Source organism: Euprymna scolopes, chromosome 31, assembly GCF_053919585.1.
Source record: "Euprymna scolopes isolate OS-2025 chromosome 31, ASM5391958v1, whole genome shotgun sequence".
In the NCBI taxonomy this organism is placed as follows: domain Eukaryota; kingdom Metazoa; phylum Mollusca; class Cephalopoda; order Sepiida; family Sepiolidae; genus Euprymna; species Euprymna scolopes.
In genome coordinates, this window is record NC_136512.1 from 14204963 (window position 1) to 14224759 (window position 19797).

The 19797-nt window shown below is 33.2% G+C and overlaps 1 protein-coding gene across 1 annotated transcript in view; it reads left to right on the top strand.

Annotated features, from left to right (window-relative positions):
• LOC145255635 (translocation protein SEC62-like) overlaps positions 1–19797 on the top strand; it is a 48297-nt gene that overhangs the window by 3247 nt on the left and 25253 nt on the right. Inside the window, exon 2 of the mRNA XM_080114164.1 lies at positions 19509–19617. Within this exon, the coding sequence (XP_079970290.1) occupies positions 19509–19617 (109 nt within the window). The remainder of the gene's footprint in view (positions 1–19508; positions 19618–19797) is intronic.

Below are 19797 nucleotides of genomic sequence, written 5' to 3' on the forward strand. Positions count from 1 at the left end.
TTACGAATACAGGGGGCATACTTATCTCCCTTTTCTCCAATGTAATAGCTGACGATTTGTTTTAGCCGATTGTGGTAGACTTTTTTTTTTTTTTTTACTAAAAACAATAGCAGGTGTTCTACTTGATGAATTTTCGTAATTTTTGGATATTACTATTTTCGACGCGACAATTAAGTAAGTACCGTTGTTTAAAAACCACATTTAAAACATCGATTTGTCGACTCTATCTTAATAAGCACTTTTTTTTAAAATGCCGATCTTTAGTGATTTTGTATTCACAATAAACCTTTCTGGACATAAAATTATTACAATGTTGCTGTTGCTTATTTACAATTAAATCTATGGTGCTTCTTCTATATTATAATAACGAAAAGAATATTGAATTTAAAGTAAAACATATGGTCAATACGTAATTGTCATATCGCAAATCCAAAAATTACGGAAAGGTAGGAAGATAATTATTAAAAGAAAAAGTTTTGGGTAACGTTTAGACGAGGACTATAATTTGTCGGACATTTTTGAATTGCGTTCATTACGTGACATAAGCGACGGAACTTAATTATCTCCCCTGTCAACTTATCTCTTTTTTTTTTTCTTCTAGTAACCCTCTTGGCCTTTGGGACAAGATCAAAGTGTAGTATCTGTTCTTCAGATGCTGCACTTCAATTTCTTGTTCTGTCAGTGGAGGAGAAATCCTTCACGACTGAGACAATTTTTATTTTTGTTCCTTTTCTCCACGTTAAAAAACGACCCTGGTGTCTAACTCTGTTCCGTGGGGAGGCATTGTAAATAGGAACCCTAACATAGTGATTTCGTTTCATTTAACAAATTTCTTGTCATTATTAGTTCTTTTTCTACCTTATCGTTTTTCGTAATTTTTGGATATGCTACTATTTGAGACTTGATGATTACGTAGGTACCATTTGTTTCACTTGGAATTCAATATGTTTTCGTTATAATATAGAAGTGCTAAATCTATTATCAAAGAATATTTTGCCTTTGATGCACGTATCCATCATGGAACGAAGATGTCGTATTCTAAGATTCTTCAAGAAATGGTCAAGCCCAGGAGCTTGTCAAAACATGGAGCCTCCCCAAGATGAGAGCCATTCATTTCAATTGATGCCAGATGCTTGCTTTCTGGCTGACTATAATATGGTCATCTTCAAGTCCAGTGTAAACAAGTTCTTGATGTGCCGTTTCCCTTAAGTAATCCAATTTACCAAATTTCCATGGCTAACAATTACGTCATTGACCACTGTACACTTATTAACCCTTATCCTTGAGTGGCCTCTTGGCCTTGATAAGTGGTCACACCTTTGTAAAAAAAAAGAAAAAAATTACGTAAATTGATGAAGTATTTTTTTTTTTTACTTGGAGGGTCACCACTGATCAGGGCCCAGAGGCCACTCAAGGATAAGGGTTAAATGTTAGGTAGATAGTGAGACGATAAATCGCAATGGATAAAAAATTATTCACATTAGACTTTAAGACAACCATGTTATAGTCAGCCAAGAAGCAGACAAACGATATTGCATTCCACAGATGGAGAGTTCTAAGAAAGAAAGAAACTCTGCTTATGGAATTTTCGTTTTATTTTGAACACAGATAGGGGAGTGAGGAAAGTTATTGGCAGTTGTTTCAGCTAGGCGAGTATTTGTTGTGAACGTTTTACGGGAAGGAACGGGATTGGAGCTCAGTCGAACACCAATCATAAAAGTATTGAAGGACTAGCAACATCTCTTCTGTGAGAAAGAGGGATTTTTTTTTTTTTCAAACCATGAAAATAAAATTTTATGGAGAAGCATAATGTTATGTTTTGATCCGCCATATTTTATGAAAAGGGAGACAACTCCATAAATCGCTAAAATCGTAAAAGAATTATTTTCTACATTAAAAAAAAAAAAAAAGACCCTACTTGATCAATTTACATGATTTTTTAGAGTATGACATCTTCGTTTCCTGACATGTATGTACATCAAAGATTTTTCTGTAATTTAGTTTTTAAAATAGGTTTAGTTCCAAATTAGCACTAAAGAAAGTATAGTATCTCTTCTGATAAGTTTCTTTTCTGTCTTTGCAAAAATCAGTAAAAGGAGGAATCATTCTAGATTGAAGCATTTTTTTAAATTTAGGTGCTTGTGCAGAATAGTGGATTTTAAAACAAACACATTTCAGGTGAAAACATTATTACACACTGAAATGTCATGGCAAAATTAGTTTAAATTCAAAAAATTACAACAAATGATCCATTAGAAGAGGTGCTAGATCTACTTTTCAAAAAAAAAAAAAAAAAACGTAGAGACTAACAGAAGGTTTTCTATTTTTCTAATGGTGGCTTTTAAAGGGAGATAAGTCAGTTTTTCATACAAAATTGGCCACATAACTCTTCCGCATTAAAACATCGATAAATTCAATTACATGTAATTATTTTTCTGTTGGATCATTTTTCGTAAATTTTGGAATTTATACTAATTTCGACAGGACACGTAGGTACATAAGTATTTTCACCTTAAATGCGTTGATTTAAAAATTGGCACTTTTGCATTACATGGGCAGAGACATTGTTTGGGAGCAATACTCCAATTTGTTTTTGGTCAAATAGCAGGGCAAATAAATAACAAGAATTTTTTTTTTTTCCGAACACAAAAATACTTGAAAACCAAAACATTTATTTATAGGGTGGAACGATAAAGTTGTCACCCTAAAAAAACAACACTACACCTTTATTTTAAAACTTTTATTAAAAGAATCAATTTAGGTAACTTTATGTAGTAGAGCTGACATCTATTCAATGTAGCTGCCTTCAGCCTCAATCATCGCCTCTATGGGTCTGGAACTGGGAGCATGCCTTTTCTACAACTAGTAGTAGCTCGGAGAACACTCGACGGATGGCAGTGATCAGGTTGGTTTTGGTGTTGTGGGAGGTCATGTTGGTGCTGTTCTCGATGTATGACCAAACGAAGTAGTCAAGCAGGTACAGGTCGGGTAAGAGAGGGGCAGTGACAGAAGGGTACAAAGTCGTAGCGCTCCTGTCAAGTCAAGTCAAGCCTGGTTCTTTTTGAACTTGTCAGTTGGCGCCAAGTCCTGCTACTACACCCAGGGTCTGTCAGCGGCCACCTGACTGCATCAGGGGATCACCACACTCTACAGCACATCCAGATACACTTTGGTGTTGACTTTCAAACCGACTTCGAAGATGTGAGGTGGCACAATGTGGCCCTCACTTGAAACCATGCCAAAGATCATAATTGTTGTCAGAAACTTTGTTTTGATGACCCTGGGTATGTCCCTGTTATTGTGGCGATCCAGCGATGGATTTTGAGGGTACTGGCAATGGTCCTGGTGTCATAACTTGGATCAGTAGAGAGCATAAGTTGTAAAGCGGTGCATCTTCAATCTCGCTTGTTGTACATTGTGCCACTTGCAGACATGGTAGAAGGCTCCTATCGCTCTTGGGATTTGTCCACGACTGGCCACCTAGTAAATGGTCTGCAACAAAAAAAAAAAATGGTTTTCATCAAACGGAAATGGAATCCTGTCTTTTCTAGGGCGACAATTTTATTGTTTCACTCTGTATAAAAATGTATCCATATATAATTATAAAAAAAAGACATTTCTTGAAAAGTTAGCATAAGAAAATATAATTTTGATTAAACAATTTTTGATTTAAAGCAACATTGGATTTTTTTTCCCAAAACATTTTTTTGAATTAAATTAAAATTGTCACTGTAACAAAATATAGTTCAAATTTTTTGTGGCACCTGCTGAAGAGTCAACAATATATTAGTTTTAATTTTCAAATAAACAATTTGAATGGAGGGAAGCACCACCTGGCAACAGTTTAGTGAAACGCACCAAAAAGATGGCGCCGTCCGTGTAATGAAGAAGTACCTGAAAATCCACTATTTTGCACAAATACCTTAATTTGTATCCCAATTCAGAATGCCCTATTGTGCTGGATTTCCTCACATCAAAAATTAGCCTTGTGTCTAACTCTGCCCTCCTGGGAAGTCGGGTGAATAGGAACTTATATTCTTGTTTCCCATGTGTACGTAATCTGCATATTATTTTGGTACTTGTAATGGATGGGCACTTGGAGGATTTAGTAAATTTTTGCTTTAACTGCAACTCAACACTCGCCTTTAAAATGATGCCATACATAGGTTTTCGGGTCTGCTGAAAACGAATATCACATTCAAATTAGGGGCAGACAAGTAGTTTTCTGGGCATTAAAACATTTTTTCAATGTATTAATAAATTTCAGTGGCGGTCCCCATTCTTAACATGGGGAGGAAGGGGTGTTTCGTAACATGCATGTGTATTAGTATTTGTTCAGTTGGGAAAAACATGGCCGTCAGTGAAAGCATAATGGATTACATTGCATAATAAAGGTCCTAATATCCAGAAAACTAATTGTTTGCCCCAAATTTAAATGTAATATTTGTTTTCAGCATACCCAAAATCCCTTAAGTCAATTTAACAGTGAATTCTAAGTTGCAGTTAAAGTCAAAAAAAAAAATATCGGATTCTATTACGTTGACAGTGAATCTCAAAAGTCCCGGAAATAGCCGAAACAATTTACGATCTGGAAGATCCCTCTCCTTCTTTTGAGGGAGTGACTTTTTAACAAATCCGAACCCTTCGCATGCTTTGTGGGCAATTCGGAATCTTCACTTATTGTTCTAAAGGAGGTAACTCCATTTTACTCAGAATTGTAAGAAAAAATGATTTTTATGTATTAATGTTTTATAACCTTAATCATAAAAAAAAGGAAAATGTGACAATATTGTAATTTTTCTTTAACAAAACATTTGAGTAATTATAAGTAAAAAAAAAAATTTTTTTTAACTACTTTAATAAAATAGTTAAATCCCTTGGCACAATGAGTTAAGATTCCAGATTTCTGCTTTGTGTATGTGACTGCCTTTTTAAATTGTTATTTTTATTTTCTTTACATATTTTTTTTTTTTTTTTTGTGCACCAAAGAGAGGCGACAGATCGATTTTTTATTTTAAATGTCCTTTTAAGCAAAAACAATACTACTTACTGAATTGTCATGTCGAAAATAGTAATATATCCAAAAATTACAAAAATTCATTGAGTAGAAAAACTGCTATTGTGTTTTTATTAAAAACAAACAAACAAAAGAACTATCGGCTAAACCTGTTGGATGACTATGATATAGTCTAAAACATGCTTTCTGAGTTATTTATCCTGTTTCTGCATTCTTACGGACTACTTTAAAACATTTACGAAAAATGCAATTTTCCCACAAAATTACTTTAACTATAAATAATGTTTTACTTAATGAACTTTCATAATTATTTTGGATACATTACTATTTTCGACATAACAATTAAGTAATATTTTTTCTGCTTAAAAGGACATATTTTTAAAAATCGATTTGTCGCCTCTCTTTGAACAAGCACCGTTTTTTTTTTTTTTTTTCATTTTTCTTTTTTAATGTGTACTGCTTCCGCTATTAACAGGAATTACTGGAATTCTCTGTCAAGTACTTGAAATCAGCACTTGTGAACTACTGTGAAGAAACCATTTTTTTGGCTTTCCATTTGGACATTTAAAGAGTGCATGGTAGGGGCAGACAACTGCATTTAAGAATTTTCTTGGGGTTTCTCTAAAAACTTTTGACAACTTTCATTGATTCATTCTTTACAAACAAAAAAGTTTTGCTTTTATTACAAAAATAGAAAATTTTAAGTTTTCTCAAAATTCACATGCATTTCAAATAATGCATGTTTAGAAATATTTATGAATGTTAAGCCATACATTGTGACAACTTTCATTCATTCAATAACCATATAGTTTAAAGATTACTTATATTTCATTAGTTACGAACATTTCAGAATTTTGGCTTTCTTAGGAAAAAAATTTAATCTGTTTTAATAATTTACTTGAATTTATTTATATCAATAAATGTGTAACAAAAACTTGCTTAACAAAAAAAAAACGCATTCGAATATTTCAGAATTTTGATTTTGTTACCAAAAAAATTTTTTTTTTCATCCCTTTTAGTTAAAAATCTGTACTTCATGTTACAATCCTTATATCTATTTTAATTAAATAAATATCTAACAAATTTTCTTAACAATAAAAAAAAAAATAAACAGACAAAAAAACATGCATTCATTGTAAAGTTTTCGATTCAGTCCTAAAATTGAATTTGTTTGCCCCTGCTATGTGTTCCCTAAAAACAAAAAAAAGTGGTTCCTTCACAGTAGTGAACAAGTGTCCTGAAATTTTTTCGGTGTCTATTCATTACAATATCATTACTTTTTTATTGCTTACTATTACTCGATTTATTTATTGAAATCAAAACTGCAATAGCGTAAAAATACTAAAACAAAGTTAAAACCCTTGAAGAAAAAAAGTTATTTTTATGATTATTGCTTTCACTTTACTTTTTTTAATTGATTTTTTTTTTTTTTTTTTTTTTTTTTTTTACGGTACTTTTTCTTTATTAAATTGTAATCTGAAAGGTAAATAAACCCCATTCCTCCCCATGTTAAGAAGGGCTTTCTAAATAACGTCATTTTAAAAAAAGAAAAACTTGAAGGTGCAACAGGAAGTGAAATGAAAGCAGTAATTGTAAAGATCATGACAAAAAGAATTTATTACAAAATCAAATCGATCAGAATGCATTTTGATTTAAAAAAAAGAAAAAAAGTCATTGTAATTTTGTTTTTATAGTTGTAAAAGGATGAATTCATGATTTTTTAAAATTTGAAAGGAAATTGGAAGCCTTTAAATTGTCAAATAGAAAGTCATTTATAAACTGGAATTAACATTAACAAATCCGTATGTAATTAAGAGATTTGGCAGCAGTTACATTACAGCTATTTGGACCTTTGCTAATAGCTCAAAAATCGAAAATCAAACAATGTACTGGTAGAAACACATCCAATAAATATCACCAATCACACGAAAATGTTACAATTGCACCAGTATTTTATTTTCGATTTTTGAACTATTATTGGGGGTCTTAATGGCTGTAATGAAACCGCTATTTTTTTTGTTCTAAGACTTGACATTACTTTTGTTTCAAAGCAAATAAATGCTTTTAAATAAGTTAAAAAACAAACAAAAAAAAAAGACTTATCCAAGCAGGCAGAAGAGTAACTTATCTTTTTGAAGCTCAACCCTTCGAACGACGAATATCGAAAAAATTGGCTAAAATATTAATTCCTTCACCCTCAACTGGGCACTTTTCTACAGGAAGAGGTAGCAAAAAATCGTTCTTTTATGACAATATAGCCAAACACGCATGCACAAAAAACATTCTTTCTGGAATTAGTTTAAATATTTTAAAAAAAAAACAACTTAACTTCGCTCACGTGATCATAGACCAGTCGTTATAGTGGCAGCGTTGTTATCTTAAGATTGCATGTTCGAGCCGAGATAGCAGATTTTTTATTTTTTTTTATTTTTAAAATTTTAATATTGAAACAGGGTTATTTATGCCATTTTTACGGTTTTTTTTTTTTTTTGTTTTTTGTTTTTTTTCCATCACGTTTGCTGTTTTTTTGTTTTTGTTTTCCCAATTTTTTAAAAAAGTTTTAACGTTTAAACAAGGTTATTGATGCCATTTCTTTTTAATTCACTTATTCTTTATTTTGCATCATGTTCGCTGTTGTTTTTTTTGTTGTTTTTCCGATTTTAAAAAAAATGTTATAATATTTAAACAAGGTTATTACGTTCGCTGATTTTTTATTTTCCATTTTGTTTTGATTTACCCACTCACACCTCACCACACCTGGGCAACGCCGGGTACCTCTGCTAGTTTTTAATAAAACATGGTCATGCATTATTGAAATGCGTGCAAATTTTGAGAAAGCTTTTTTTTTTTTTTCTGCCCCTGCTATGCACTCTTCCCATGTCTTCAACTAAAAACCAAAAAAGTGATTTCGTCCCAGTAGTGCACAAGTGCGTTTTTTTTTTTTTACAGGGGTGCATTTTTAAAAAGAGTCAATGGAACAAAAAAGAGGTGAAAGAATACAACAAATAAATGTTACCAAAGGCAAGCAAGATAAGTTAGTCTTCTACGTTTCGGGATAATTTTTTTTCTTTAACTTATTTTAAGTCGTTTATTTACTTAGAAAGTAATGTTGAGCCTTGATAATCGCTCAAAAATTGCAAATTAAATAAAATTCTTGTTAAAAAAAAATGGCGTGCTCTATCAGTATTTTGTTTAATTTTCAGTTTTTGAATGAAGCTAGACATGGTTGTAATACGATTTCTATTTTGTTTTGTTTATTATTATTGTAACTCAATAGACTTAACATTATTTTTTTGTTTCAAAGTAAATAAACGCCTTAAAATAAGTTAATCATTTATATTATCTCTGGTAACATTTATTTGTTGTGTATTTATTTATTTATTATTTTTTTTTTGGGCTCTTGTTAAAAATGCACGCCTTTTTTTTTTTTTTTTTTTCTCTTAAGGAAACAAGTGTCATCTTAATTAGTGCTTGTATAGATAAGTCCCAATGATTGTTAATATCGGATCAGTAGTTACAACAGCTGTTTCAGCTATCACACAAAATCTAACTTTGGTTCCTGAAATGAAACCAAGCTCTTCTTAGTATTATTGTTGTTATTGATATTTACATTATTGCATTGTATTGGAGGTGGGTGATAAGTTTTATGTATATTTTGTGTATTTATTTTTTAGCGTGAAACCTTTTATCCTTTCTGTATTTGTAATAAATGGGCACTCCAGAAGATTTCAATAATTATGGAGTTATCACTGAGTATTGTTGGAGTCAGTCTCGGAAATGGCGAAGCAGTTACAAATTTGGAAGACACAAAAAAAAAGGGGCGGGAGGGAGCAGAGAACACTACGAATGCTAAGGTTAAAAGAAATTAACCCATCAAGTTTTTAGATAAAATTGTAAAAAAGAAAATCGATAATTGTGGCCAAATTTTCACGAATAAAAAAGAAAAATTGACATTTAAAAAAATTATTAAAAGAAATAACAAAGAGTGTGTATGTAAATATATAAGCATTTATATATTTTTCATTGTGCTTTTGTAGATTGATGTTTTAAACCGACACATTTCAGGTGAAAACATTATGTACTTACATATCCTGTTGAAATTAGTATAAATTAAAAAAAGTTTTTGACACACCAAGACTTTTTAAAATCAAAGACACGTTCTGTTTCTTTGAATCTTATTTTAAAAGAATCAAAAATCCTTTTAATCAATCATTGTTATTTAAATAAATTAATATTCTATTTAAATTTTATTCTAATAAATTATACAAAAACATGTCATTTAAATAAATTTATTTTTATGTCAGTTGTAAAATCTGTTTTTAATTATAATTTTTTTTTTACTGAACCATTTTTAGTAATTTTTGGAATTTATACTAATTTCGACATGACACCTAAGTACGTAATGTTTTTCTATCGTCACCATAAGCAAAACACATGCTTTGTTTGGCTTGCCATCGGAAAGTGTAAATTCATTGCATACAAACTATTTGTCCACAACAATTTTACATGCAATATTCGTTTTCAGAATACCCAAAATGTTTAATGTCATCCAAAACAATTTTTAATTGATACTAATTTCAATAGGACACGTAAGTACGTAATGTTTTCATCGGAAATGCATCAATTTAAAACATCACCAATCTACGCAAACACAATGAAAAATATATAAAATATATTTTTACAATTTAAATGTTCAATTTGACTTTTGTTCGTAAAAATTTGGCTAAAATTATCAATTTGACTTTTTTTTTTTTTTCATCCCCCCCACCCCCCTTTTTTTTTTTTTTTTTTTTTTTTGAAAGATTTGGCCTCAAATATTTTTGTATGGTTTGGCAACCTTAAGAACGATGCGCTATTGTAAAGAAGCACGAAAAAAATTTTTTTCTTTAAATCGTAAACTGTTTTGAGAATTTCCAGGACTAATTCCGTAATTTTTTGGTGCCCATTCATTTACAAGTAGCATTTTTATGTCTAAAAATGTTAAATACATTAGCTGAGCCAGGGTTAGCTAATGTATTTAACATTTTTAGTTTCTTTAACTAGGTTAGATTGACTATTATTTGTACAATGGGTAATGGCCAAGAAATAAAATTATTTAATTGTGAGATTTTCGTGGAATTTGAGAGAAGTTTGTTTTTATTGTTGAGGAAGAAAAGTTAAAGACCCCCCCCTTCCTCTTCCTCGTCTTACGGCGCTAAATACAAAATATGTCAAAGGGAGATAATTCGCATTTCCCATCCTTTGATAATTTAAATGTACGGTCATGAATTAATTATTATCCAATTTAGTCCATCTCTCTCTCTCTCTCTCTCTCATTTTATCAAACAACTCTATTTGAATATTGCAGTCACGTAGAGGACATGATCTCTTTTCTCCAAGGAAGGCCATTGCGATAGTAAAATTATTACTAATGGGATTACTGTCTGAACTCTAAACTGTATTTCTACTAATGTACTCTGTTACTACCTTTCAACGATCAATTTGGAAGGAGGTTGGGCATATGTTCATCTTCACAGGCATTATCTCCCCCCCCCTCCGGAGTGAGAGTTTTGAAATTAACATTGTCTATTATATAAAGGGTGTGTAACATATCTATATAAAACCTGTCTATATAAAAGTCAGAAACTACACAAGACACGCCCACGAAACTGATGTATTCTTTTTGCCGGCATTTCCTCGGATAAAATATAGTTATTTTTAAGATATCAGTTATTGTTAAAATATCTTCCAGACATTACCACATCCTCTTATGGGTAGAGATTTAATGTAAATCTGAAATATTTTAGTGTTAAATCGAGTTGTGCTCATATGGTGTCCCTTTTATGAAACTTTTAAAATACTCCAAATTCAGGAATATTTATTTTTTATGTAAATCGCTCACAAGACAGACAATAGACAAGACGTGAAGCTACTTGATAAGGAACTAACAAGAAAGAGATAACTATCGAGAAGACAGGAAATGCCTATCGACTTTAGTTTTGAAAAGACCAAGGTTATAGGTAGGAGGAAAGCAGCCAGCAAGTTAGGGTTCTTCATGCTTGCAATTCTGGGAAAGAAGCTGCTGGAATAGGATACTGTATTATAATGAGGTATTAAAACAGTGAATTGATGAAAACCACTAGAGTCAAACGAGCTGGAACTGTGATACTATGGTTGACCTGTGAAGTAAAGGAAGTAGGAAAACAATTGATAAAATAAATTTATCAATAGACAGTGGACAGAAATTTGTTCGTGACATAAACAAAGAAATATGGTTAGGGTTTAATTCAGTGTGTAACTAGTGACTGAATAAATGATAGGTAGAGAATAATGGATTAAGGATCGAACAATATGCATTCATGTATTTTGGAAGGGAGGTTTACTGTGAATCAGGGAGCAATAGGAACAACACTTGACGAGGGGTGGAGGGTGTCAGTTGGATGCTTAGTTAGTTGAGGCCTGAACTCCGATTTTGGATACGACCTAGGGTAATTGGTTGCTCGGAAGATTAGGGAGATTGAAGTTGGAGCCGGGTGCAAACAGATCAGACAGAAGTAAATCCCTAAGCATAACTGATTGGATTCAAGTACCTATCTTGCATTATTTATTGTATCGGGCTACAAAAGAAAATAGGGAATAAATCAGACAATTCTGAAGAAAAAGTGCCATTTATAAAAAGACTGAGGTTGCAGAGAAGAAATTTATTAATTCATATATAATACCTATGGTTAAAATTCAATAAAAATTCAAGATATTTTGAATTTTCATGACAGGATTCCAACCCCCCTTTGCATGAAAATGATATAAAATTAAATACAGCTCACCTTATCCACCTTTACGCTTAGCAGCTATGTCTTCAAATTCAGAATGCTTGGATAATTTTCATATTTGGTTTCTTCAGACTACTGTTCCCATCTTGAGTGTCATTTTCATGTTTTCTGATCTTCTTAAGGTGTATCTTGTCGCACTCGACAGTCTGCATAGAATTTAAAACGGAACCCTTTATTTAATCCACAGAGGTAGTGTTCTCTCATTCTGTCAACCATGACTGGGTAGAAGTCCTAAGTAATTTGCAATTGTATTTTGATTGGTGCCTGCATTGAGGATTGAACTTTCAATTCCCAGAACAGTAACTTTATCCACTATGCCATGGATCCTTTGTTCGGATAATTTATTTCAGTTTACCACACACACACACACAAGGATGGACAAACAAAAATTGGTGACAAATTGTTTTTTATATAGATAACATTTATAGAATGTGTTATACAACAATTACTGTCTCATGCCTAATAGTTAATTTTTTATTATTTTTTAAATGGATCTTTATAGAAAGGAAGAATTATTTAAATTTTTGCACCAAGACCATTTTTCCTTTTTATTTTTATTTTTTATTATCAAATCAAATAATGTTTTCTTTTTAATGTAGCGTGATAATTATTGTCAAATATAAAAAAAATAAATATTCTGTTTTTTTTTTTTTTTTTTTTTTTTTTTCTCCTTTAATTTTCTTTTGTTCTAGCTGGGTATGGGGCATCCTACTGAATGCCAGATATTCAGCTACTATCTCATACATTCCAACCAAGAGATGTTAAGATTTTAACCGTCCCTTCAAGAGCAATTTTTTTGTATCTCTCTTACACTTGGTTCACCTGGTACATTTGCCGGGTAGTTTTTCTCTTTTAGATCCGGTTGCTCCTATATTTATTGAAAGTATGGAAATCTTCCTAAGATTTCAATTTTTTTTTCATTTCATAAATATTTCATTATCTTTTCTCTCTCAGTTCTGTTTAACTTTACATCATTGGGGACACTAACTTCTAAAATTGCTTCTGTCTTCTTGTCTGTATCAGATTTAATAGCTTCGTTTTCTATGTACGTAGCTGTAGGAATTACATAGCCATTGTGGACGGTGTATGACTTATTTCCAACTATTCTTTCTGGTATACTAGCCTGGGTGCCCGGCGTTGCCCGGGTGTTTGGAGATGTGTGTTGAACGAAAAAAAAAAAAAAAATGGTAGTAGGCAGGCAGGCTCGAACCTGTACCACAAAGGAGGAAAAGAATGTGAAAAAAAAAAAGAAAAAATGACACCTTTGCCGTTGCATCCATCGCCAAAAGGTTTTAATTAATGGTAATTCAATCAAAAAGAGGGGATGATTTTTCGAAAATATCAACGAAAAAAGCGACGCCCCCCCTCCTTGTAGAAAAGTGCCCAATTGAGAGTCAAGGAATTAATGTTTTTAGCCAATTTTTTTATATTTGTCGTTCGAAGGGTCTAGCTTCAAAACGATACCAATCTCGTGGAAAATCTGTCGCCTCTGTCAAAAGTTTTAGGCATGCATGCATGCATACATACATACGTACGTACGTAATGGTGGTGATTGCAACGTCTTGTCAGACGAGTGCCACTCCCTCAGACATTTAAAATCCATGAGCCCAAATGTCTGAGGGAGTATCTATACAAATATGATGTTACAGAGTCTTAGCTTTGTACGACAGCTAAGTCTCTCTCTCGGTTCAAAATGTTGAGATCCAACAACAAGCAAGAGCAAGATAGCCAGCAAAAAATTAAACTGCAGACCAGCTTAATGCGGGTACTGGTCTTCCGTTTTATGTTTTTTTAAATCAGATTTGCTTCTCCTAGAAAGGTTGCCTTCACCACGGCTTACGGGAGCCCTCTCTACCCCAATACACATATACACACACACAAATATACACGGTGCTAGTTGGCCGTTGACCCAGAAAAAGAGTTCATTCGCCCTTTGTACATGCATACATACATACATACATTTAAACAGAAAGGTGAGATTTACATTATAGATGTTCTCAGGACTTGCTGCTGCATTTGACATTAAACCTTTTTACAGATTGTCCAGTGGAGATATTTACACACACCATTGTGTCGCACTGTATAGTAGCCGTCCTCCAGCAGATGGATGTCAGGTGGCTCACACTCTCTACTTCTGTGTGATAAAACCTGAACTTATTGTCATTGCTAATACTACTCATCTTTATTATTATTATTATTATATAGTGTATGTGTTCATCTGAAAGTCAGGAACTATACAAGGCACACCTACAAAGCTGATGAATTATTTTTAAGCATTGCCTCAGGCAGAAGATGAACACATTTTTTTTTTTTTTTTTTATGGGGGTGGGTGGGTTAATAGGAAAAAATTATTTTTATAAGGGGAGGTTCAATAGGAAAAAATTATTTTCATGGGGTGAGGGTCGATATTTAGAACAATTTTTTTTTTATATTACAATTATTTTTTGTTTTATTTTATTTTATTTGCTGTGAAACAGTACTTTTCTCCCAACATTGTATAAAGGAAAGTTATGTGTGTGTGTGTGTCCACCTAAACGTTAGAAACTATGCAAGGTACATTTACAAATCTTACATCATTGAATTTAGTGTGGGCCCTTAATCTTTATATGGTAAAATAGAATACTGTAATATTTGGACTGTTGTGATCACCAGGGGCCAAATTAGTTGAAGGGATGGGACTAAAAACTGCTTTTTTTTTTTTTAATTCTTATTTGTTTTAAAAAGTCTGAAATTAAGTCAATTGATTAATCAATTTTTTTTTTGTCTTTTCTCTTTGTTATAATGAACCAGTTAAAAATAGAGAAACTGAGAGAAATATTACAGACACATTTTAAAACTCTTATTTTTTTTTATGTCTCCAGGCAATACTGAATAGCCATGCCAGTTTTATATATTAAGTAAAGGTGCAATTATGTTTCCAACTAAAAGAAAGAAACTGCATACGATATTATTTGGATTATTCAAATTTCTGTTCTCGTCTTTAGTGTTATTTGCACAGTGTTTCGGGTGATGTAACCCTGATCGCAAAGACCCATGGTATAGTAGGTAAAGTATTTGTTAAAATCCAGCTGTAAGTGACACTCTTCTAGAGGTTAATGTTTCAATCCTCAGTGTGGAAGACACTAAAAATACGATTGCAAATTACTTAAGATTTCTACCCGTTCAGGGCTGACGGAACAAATCATGCTAACCCTGTGGATTAAATAAAGTCCTATTTGAAATTCTGTGCACATTTGCCATAATCAAGAGTGCTCAATATCCTGGATAGAGCAGGTAGTAACCCAAAAGTTAGTTAATTTGGTTTTTGATCGTGCACTGGATTCTAAATAGAGCAGGTGTGTTTGAACACGGTGTCACCCGGGATAAAAAACTGTTCTGTTCTTTTGTTGATGTTGCATAAGAGTCATAAATCCAGTGCTCGATATCTTAAATAGAACAGGGAGAAACCCAACAGTTAGATGATTTAGAAAACAAAAATTTCTTCTAGAGAGTGTTGGGGTTGAAATTGGCTTTGGTGGTACAAATATTACGCACACGATTTAACATCTTCTATTTTGTTTTTTATTAACCCTGGTAACGCCGAGTAACCTAGTCCCTTATATGAAGGGCACATGTCTGTGTTTTCTGTTCAGCTAAACTTAACAAATACACAACAAACAGGTCCCATCGACGAAATGTTGCATCCCTCTACCTGTTCTACAAGTACTTTGATGGTGAATGCTCTGAGGAACTACAACCACTTGTACCCCCCTCGACATAAATACCCCGACAAACCCAACAAGTAGCTAATTCCCACCCCTTCACAGTAGAGATCCCTAGGTGTAAGAAGGCCTTCTACTCCAGTAGTATCTTCTCCAGAACTGCTAGACTTTGAAACTCCCTTCCAGGATTTTGCTTTCCCAACTGTACTGACATGCAGAAGTTCAAGTGTAATGTGAACAGACATCTTGCCACTCCTCTCCCTTCATAATACCCCTGCAACTTATGCCCCTGATAGTGGCTTCCTACTTCAAACTGGTACTGTGCCTTGTTTGGGGTGAAAATTAAATAAAAAAAATAAAAAAAACACCCACAAAATTTGTATTTTTAGTTCACGGACTTAGTTGGATTCTGACCTTAGAATTCACCCTCGTCCGTTTGTTCCCCAAATTCTCAATAACTACTCATTACATTTTTCTGAAATTTTACATGAAGTTGCAACTACCCAAGGGAGGAAATGTAACATTCTCGGATTTTTGATAAAAATTCTGGTTTCGTCACAAGGGTGTCAAAATGTCCAAAAATAGCTCTTTTCGGAACATAGACTCTTTTCCGACCATTATATTTTGCTGAAAATTATCCAGAAGCAAAACGACATTGATATGTATCTGGAAACATAATATTTGATCCTGGGAAAATTCTGGGGTTTGAACCCCAGGGTTTTTTTTAGAGGTGAAAAACACGCCTTTTAAGGTTAATTTTTATTTTTCTCATAAAATTCAAGGCATCAGTCGGGACCATATAGTTTTTTGCTTTAATCAGTGTAATATTAGATTTATATAATATGTGAAATTTAAAAAAAAAAAATCATTTATTGAAGATCAAATAGTGATTTGTATCATTTAATGTTATCAAGACATACACACATCTTTTAATGTTATCATATTTTCCCAGCCACTCAGAAAAGGGAAATAACTCTGATTTTTTTCTTGCATTTATTTCCTGTACACTGACTCAAGTTGTGCATGTCCAGAGAGAGGAATGTGCTGGGTGAAGAACAGAGAGGGGTAAAGAGAAAAGAATAGAATTTATGTTAAACTTTTACTCCGGTCAATGCTGGCTAGCCCTTCTAATATTAAGATAAAGGGAGACGACCACCATATAAAACAAAAACAATTAAAACAATTACATGAAAAGGAAACGTGAAATCATTGTCACTAATATTTTTTGCCTCTCACTCGATCTTTGCAACTGCTTTTACTATCTTTTCAATTTGTTTCACAATTTATTTATTTTTTTAGTTTGAATTCAATAACTTTTAGCTGGCCTCTTTTCTTTATAGTTCTTTTTATTTATTATGAGGTTGGGTAGGTAGCTGTTTGAATTGCTATTAATTAAAGCATTTGAATTTAAGATTCTAAATTTATTTAAAAAAAAATTGACTTGATGACTTGTACCCAATCATCTAAATTTTGTTTCAATTTTTTTACTTGCTTATTTTATTTATTTTTTTAATTAGTGTTTCCTAAAATCTTTTTTTCTTGGGAACCTGTTCCTCCTCACCTCCCTCACACATACGATCTAAAAAAGTTTTTCTTTCTTTTATTTAAAACTAGCAAGGGGTACCCGGCGTTGCCCGGGTGTTTAGAGGTGTGTGTGGAAGCTCCAGGGGGTGGGGGAGTGGGGCGGGGTTAAAAGAAAAAAGTAAGTATGAGGATCAAACCCGAACCCTTGAGGCAAAGTTGTAAATTAAAGTGTGAAAAAAAAAAAAAAAAAAAAGTGCGGCGTTAACCATTGCCCCACCGCAAGATACTAACGGAAACATGTTTGAATTTATTTAATTACTTGGATTTGGCAGGTGCCCGTTTTAATGAGTTAATGAGGTCAAGTTTGACTGCGGGATAGTATTTTTTTTTTTTTTTTACAGTGATCACCACTTATCAAGGCCCGGAAGCCACTCAGGGATAAGGGTTATTGCAAGTACATCGCGTTAGTGAGGAGATTTTATGAAGTGTTTAATTAGGGGGGGCGGTTCATTAGGAATTTGTTAACATTAGACTTGAAGACATCCAAGTTGTAGTCCAGAGGGAAGCAGGCAGACGGAACAGAGTTCCACAGGCGTGCAGTTCTAAGAAAGAAGCTTTGCTCATGAAATCCGCGTTTTGATTTAGGCACAGATATAGAGTGGGGGAAATTTTTCACAGTGGATTTAGCTAGACGGGTGTTTTTCGTGAAAGATTGGCGAGGGGGGACCAGGGATTGGAGTTCAGACGAGCACCTGCCATGAAAATAACGATAAAACAAGGATAGGCTCGCAACGTCTCTTCTGTGGGAGAGGGGTTGCAGGGTAGAGAAAAGGGCATCCCCCACTAAACCACGAAGTCTATTTTGTACTCTGTCAAGGCATGATAGGCTGTTTTTGGCAGCTCCTGCCCAGATATGGCAACAGTATTCCATCCTTGGCTTTTATATAGATAGAGAATTGCATCAGTAGTGAGATATCTTTTGAAGCGGTAGAAGGATCCCACCATCTTTCCTGCGACCTTGGCAACAGACTTGATGTACGTGTTCCATTTCAGATCAGGAGTAAAGGTCAAACCCAGAAGCTTGTCAAAACACGGGGCCTCACCCAGACGAGAGCCATCCATCACAATTGATGCCAGCTGGGGATCAGAGCGTTGATGATGTAAGGATAGGAGTTTGGTTTTAGATGCATTAAAGGTAACTAGCCACATCTTCCCCCACTGAACCACGCGCTCGAGATCAGAGGAGAGAGAATCCGAGAGAACGTCATTTTCAGCCTTTGATGTGTTGCCGTAGATGGTCGTGTCATCAGCATAGATGTCAACGAATTATTTAAGTATGTGTTTAGGGAGGTCATTGATGTAGATCAGGAAGAGAGTTGGGCCCAGGATTGACCCCTTAGGGACTCCAGCATTTATATTGCAGGCCTCCGATTTTTGTCCATCTACCACTACTCTTATGAGCTTATCGGAGAGAAATGATTTAATGATTGAGAAAACATTTCCAGTTATACCGTAGCTGGAAATCTTGTGAAGTAGACCCTTATGCCATACCTTGTCGAAGGCCTTATGCCATTTTCCCAAGATGTTATAGGAAAAAGACTAACCCACATGCGGCGAGCGACAAATGTCTAATATTATCTTCCCGAAATCGAGCAAATTAAATAGACAGGCGAGCTTCGTTGTTAACTGTGAGATATTATGATTTATATGTGATATAAAAAGTTTTAAAAAGTTGTGGAGCGACCGACCGCTTCTCTGAAAAAAGCTTTTTGTAGACATACAGAAAAAGCGAACACACATACATACATACATACATTTTTACTTTTATATTTATAGACTTTTTGGAATTTTTATTGAGCTAAGGTTTTCTTTTCTAACCATCTAAAATTTTCAAAACAAAAATTTTTCTTTTAAAATATTATTGGTGCTTATTTAGAATTACTTATTAGGAAAACAAAAATACAAAAATGTCTTTACAATATACATACTTGTCACGAAACTCGGATGTCATATTCCAAAAATCACGCAACTTGATCAATTAGTTTTTTGTTTTTTAACTAAGAAAATCAAATTTTATGACAAAGCAAGATATGATTTTCGATCGGCCATGTTTTTTTGATTCAGCATAAATAAGGGGGAAACAATTCCATTCAAACTATCAAGATTAAAATCCACTTTCTAAGGAATACATTTAGTCTTAAAATTGCTAAAAATTGTAAATTTTTACTTTCTTAGTTAAAAAAGAAATGACTTCAATGATTTACGTGATTTTTGGAATATGACATCTTTGTTCTGTGATGAGTATGTACATCATGAAGATTTTTTTTTGTATTTTTGTTGCTTTTAAATAAGTAATTCTAAGTAAGCAGCAAATTACTTTATTGAATTTTATATTTCCTGAGAACTTGTTCCCTCAATATCTAAAATGTTATGTTTTTCTAATTTCTTTTCTTTCAGGAGAAAGAAGCTCCTACCAAAGAAGAATATGCCGTGGCCAGATATCTGCGATTTAACAGTCAAGTCAAAGAGGGTCGACTAGCCGGCATCACAGTAGCATGTTTCATTGGTATGATATTATATTTATATTATATTTACTAGCAGGAGTGAGTGCCCGGCTTAGCCCGGACATAAAATGTGCTTAAATATATTTTAATTTGTCCAGATTTTGTATATATTATTATAGTCATGATTTCAAAAGTGTAAAAAGAAAAAAAAAAAAAGCATTTGGGTACCATCAGCTAGAATC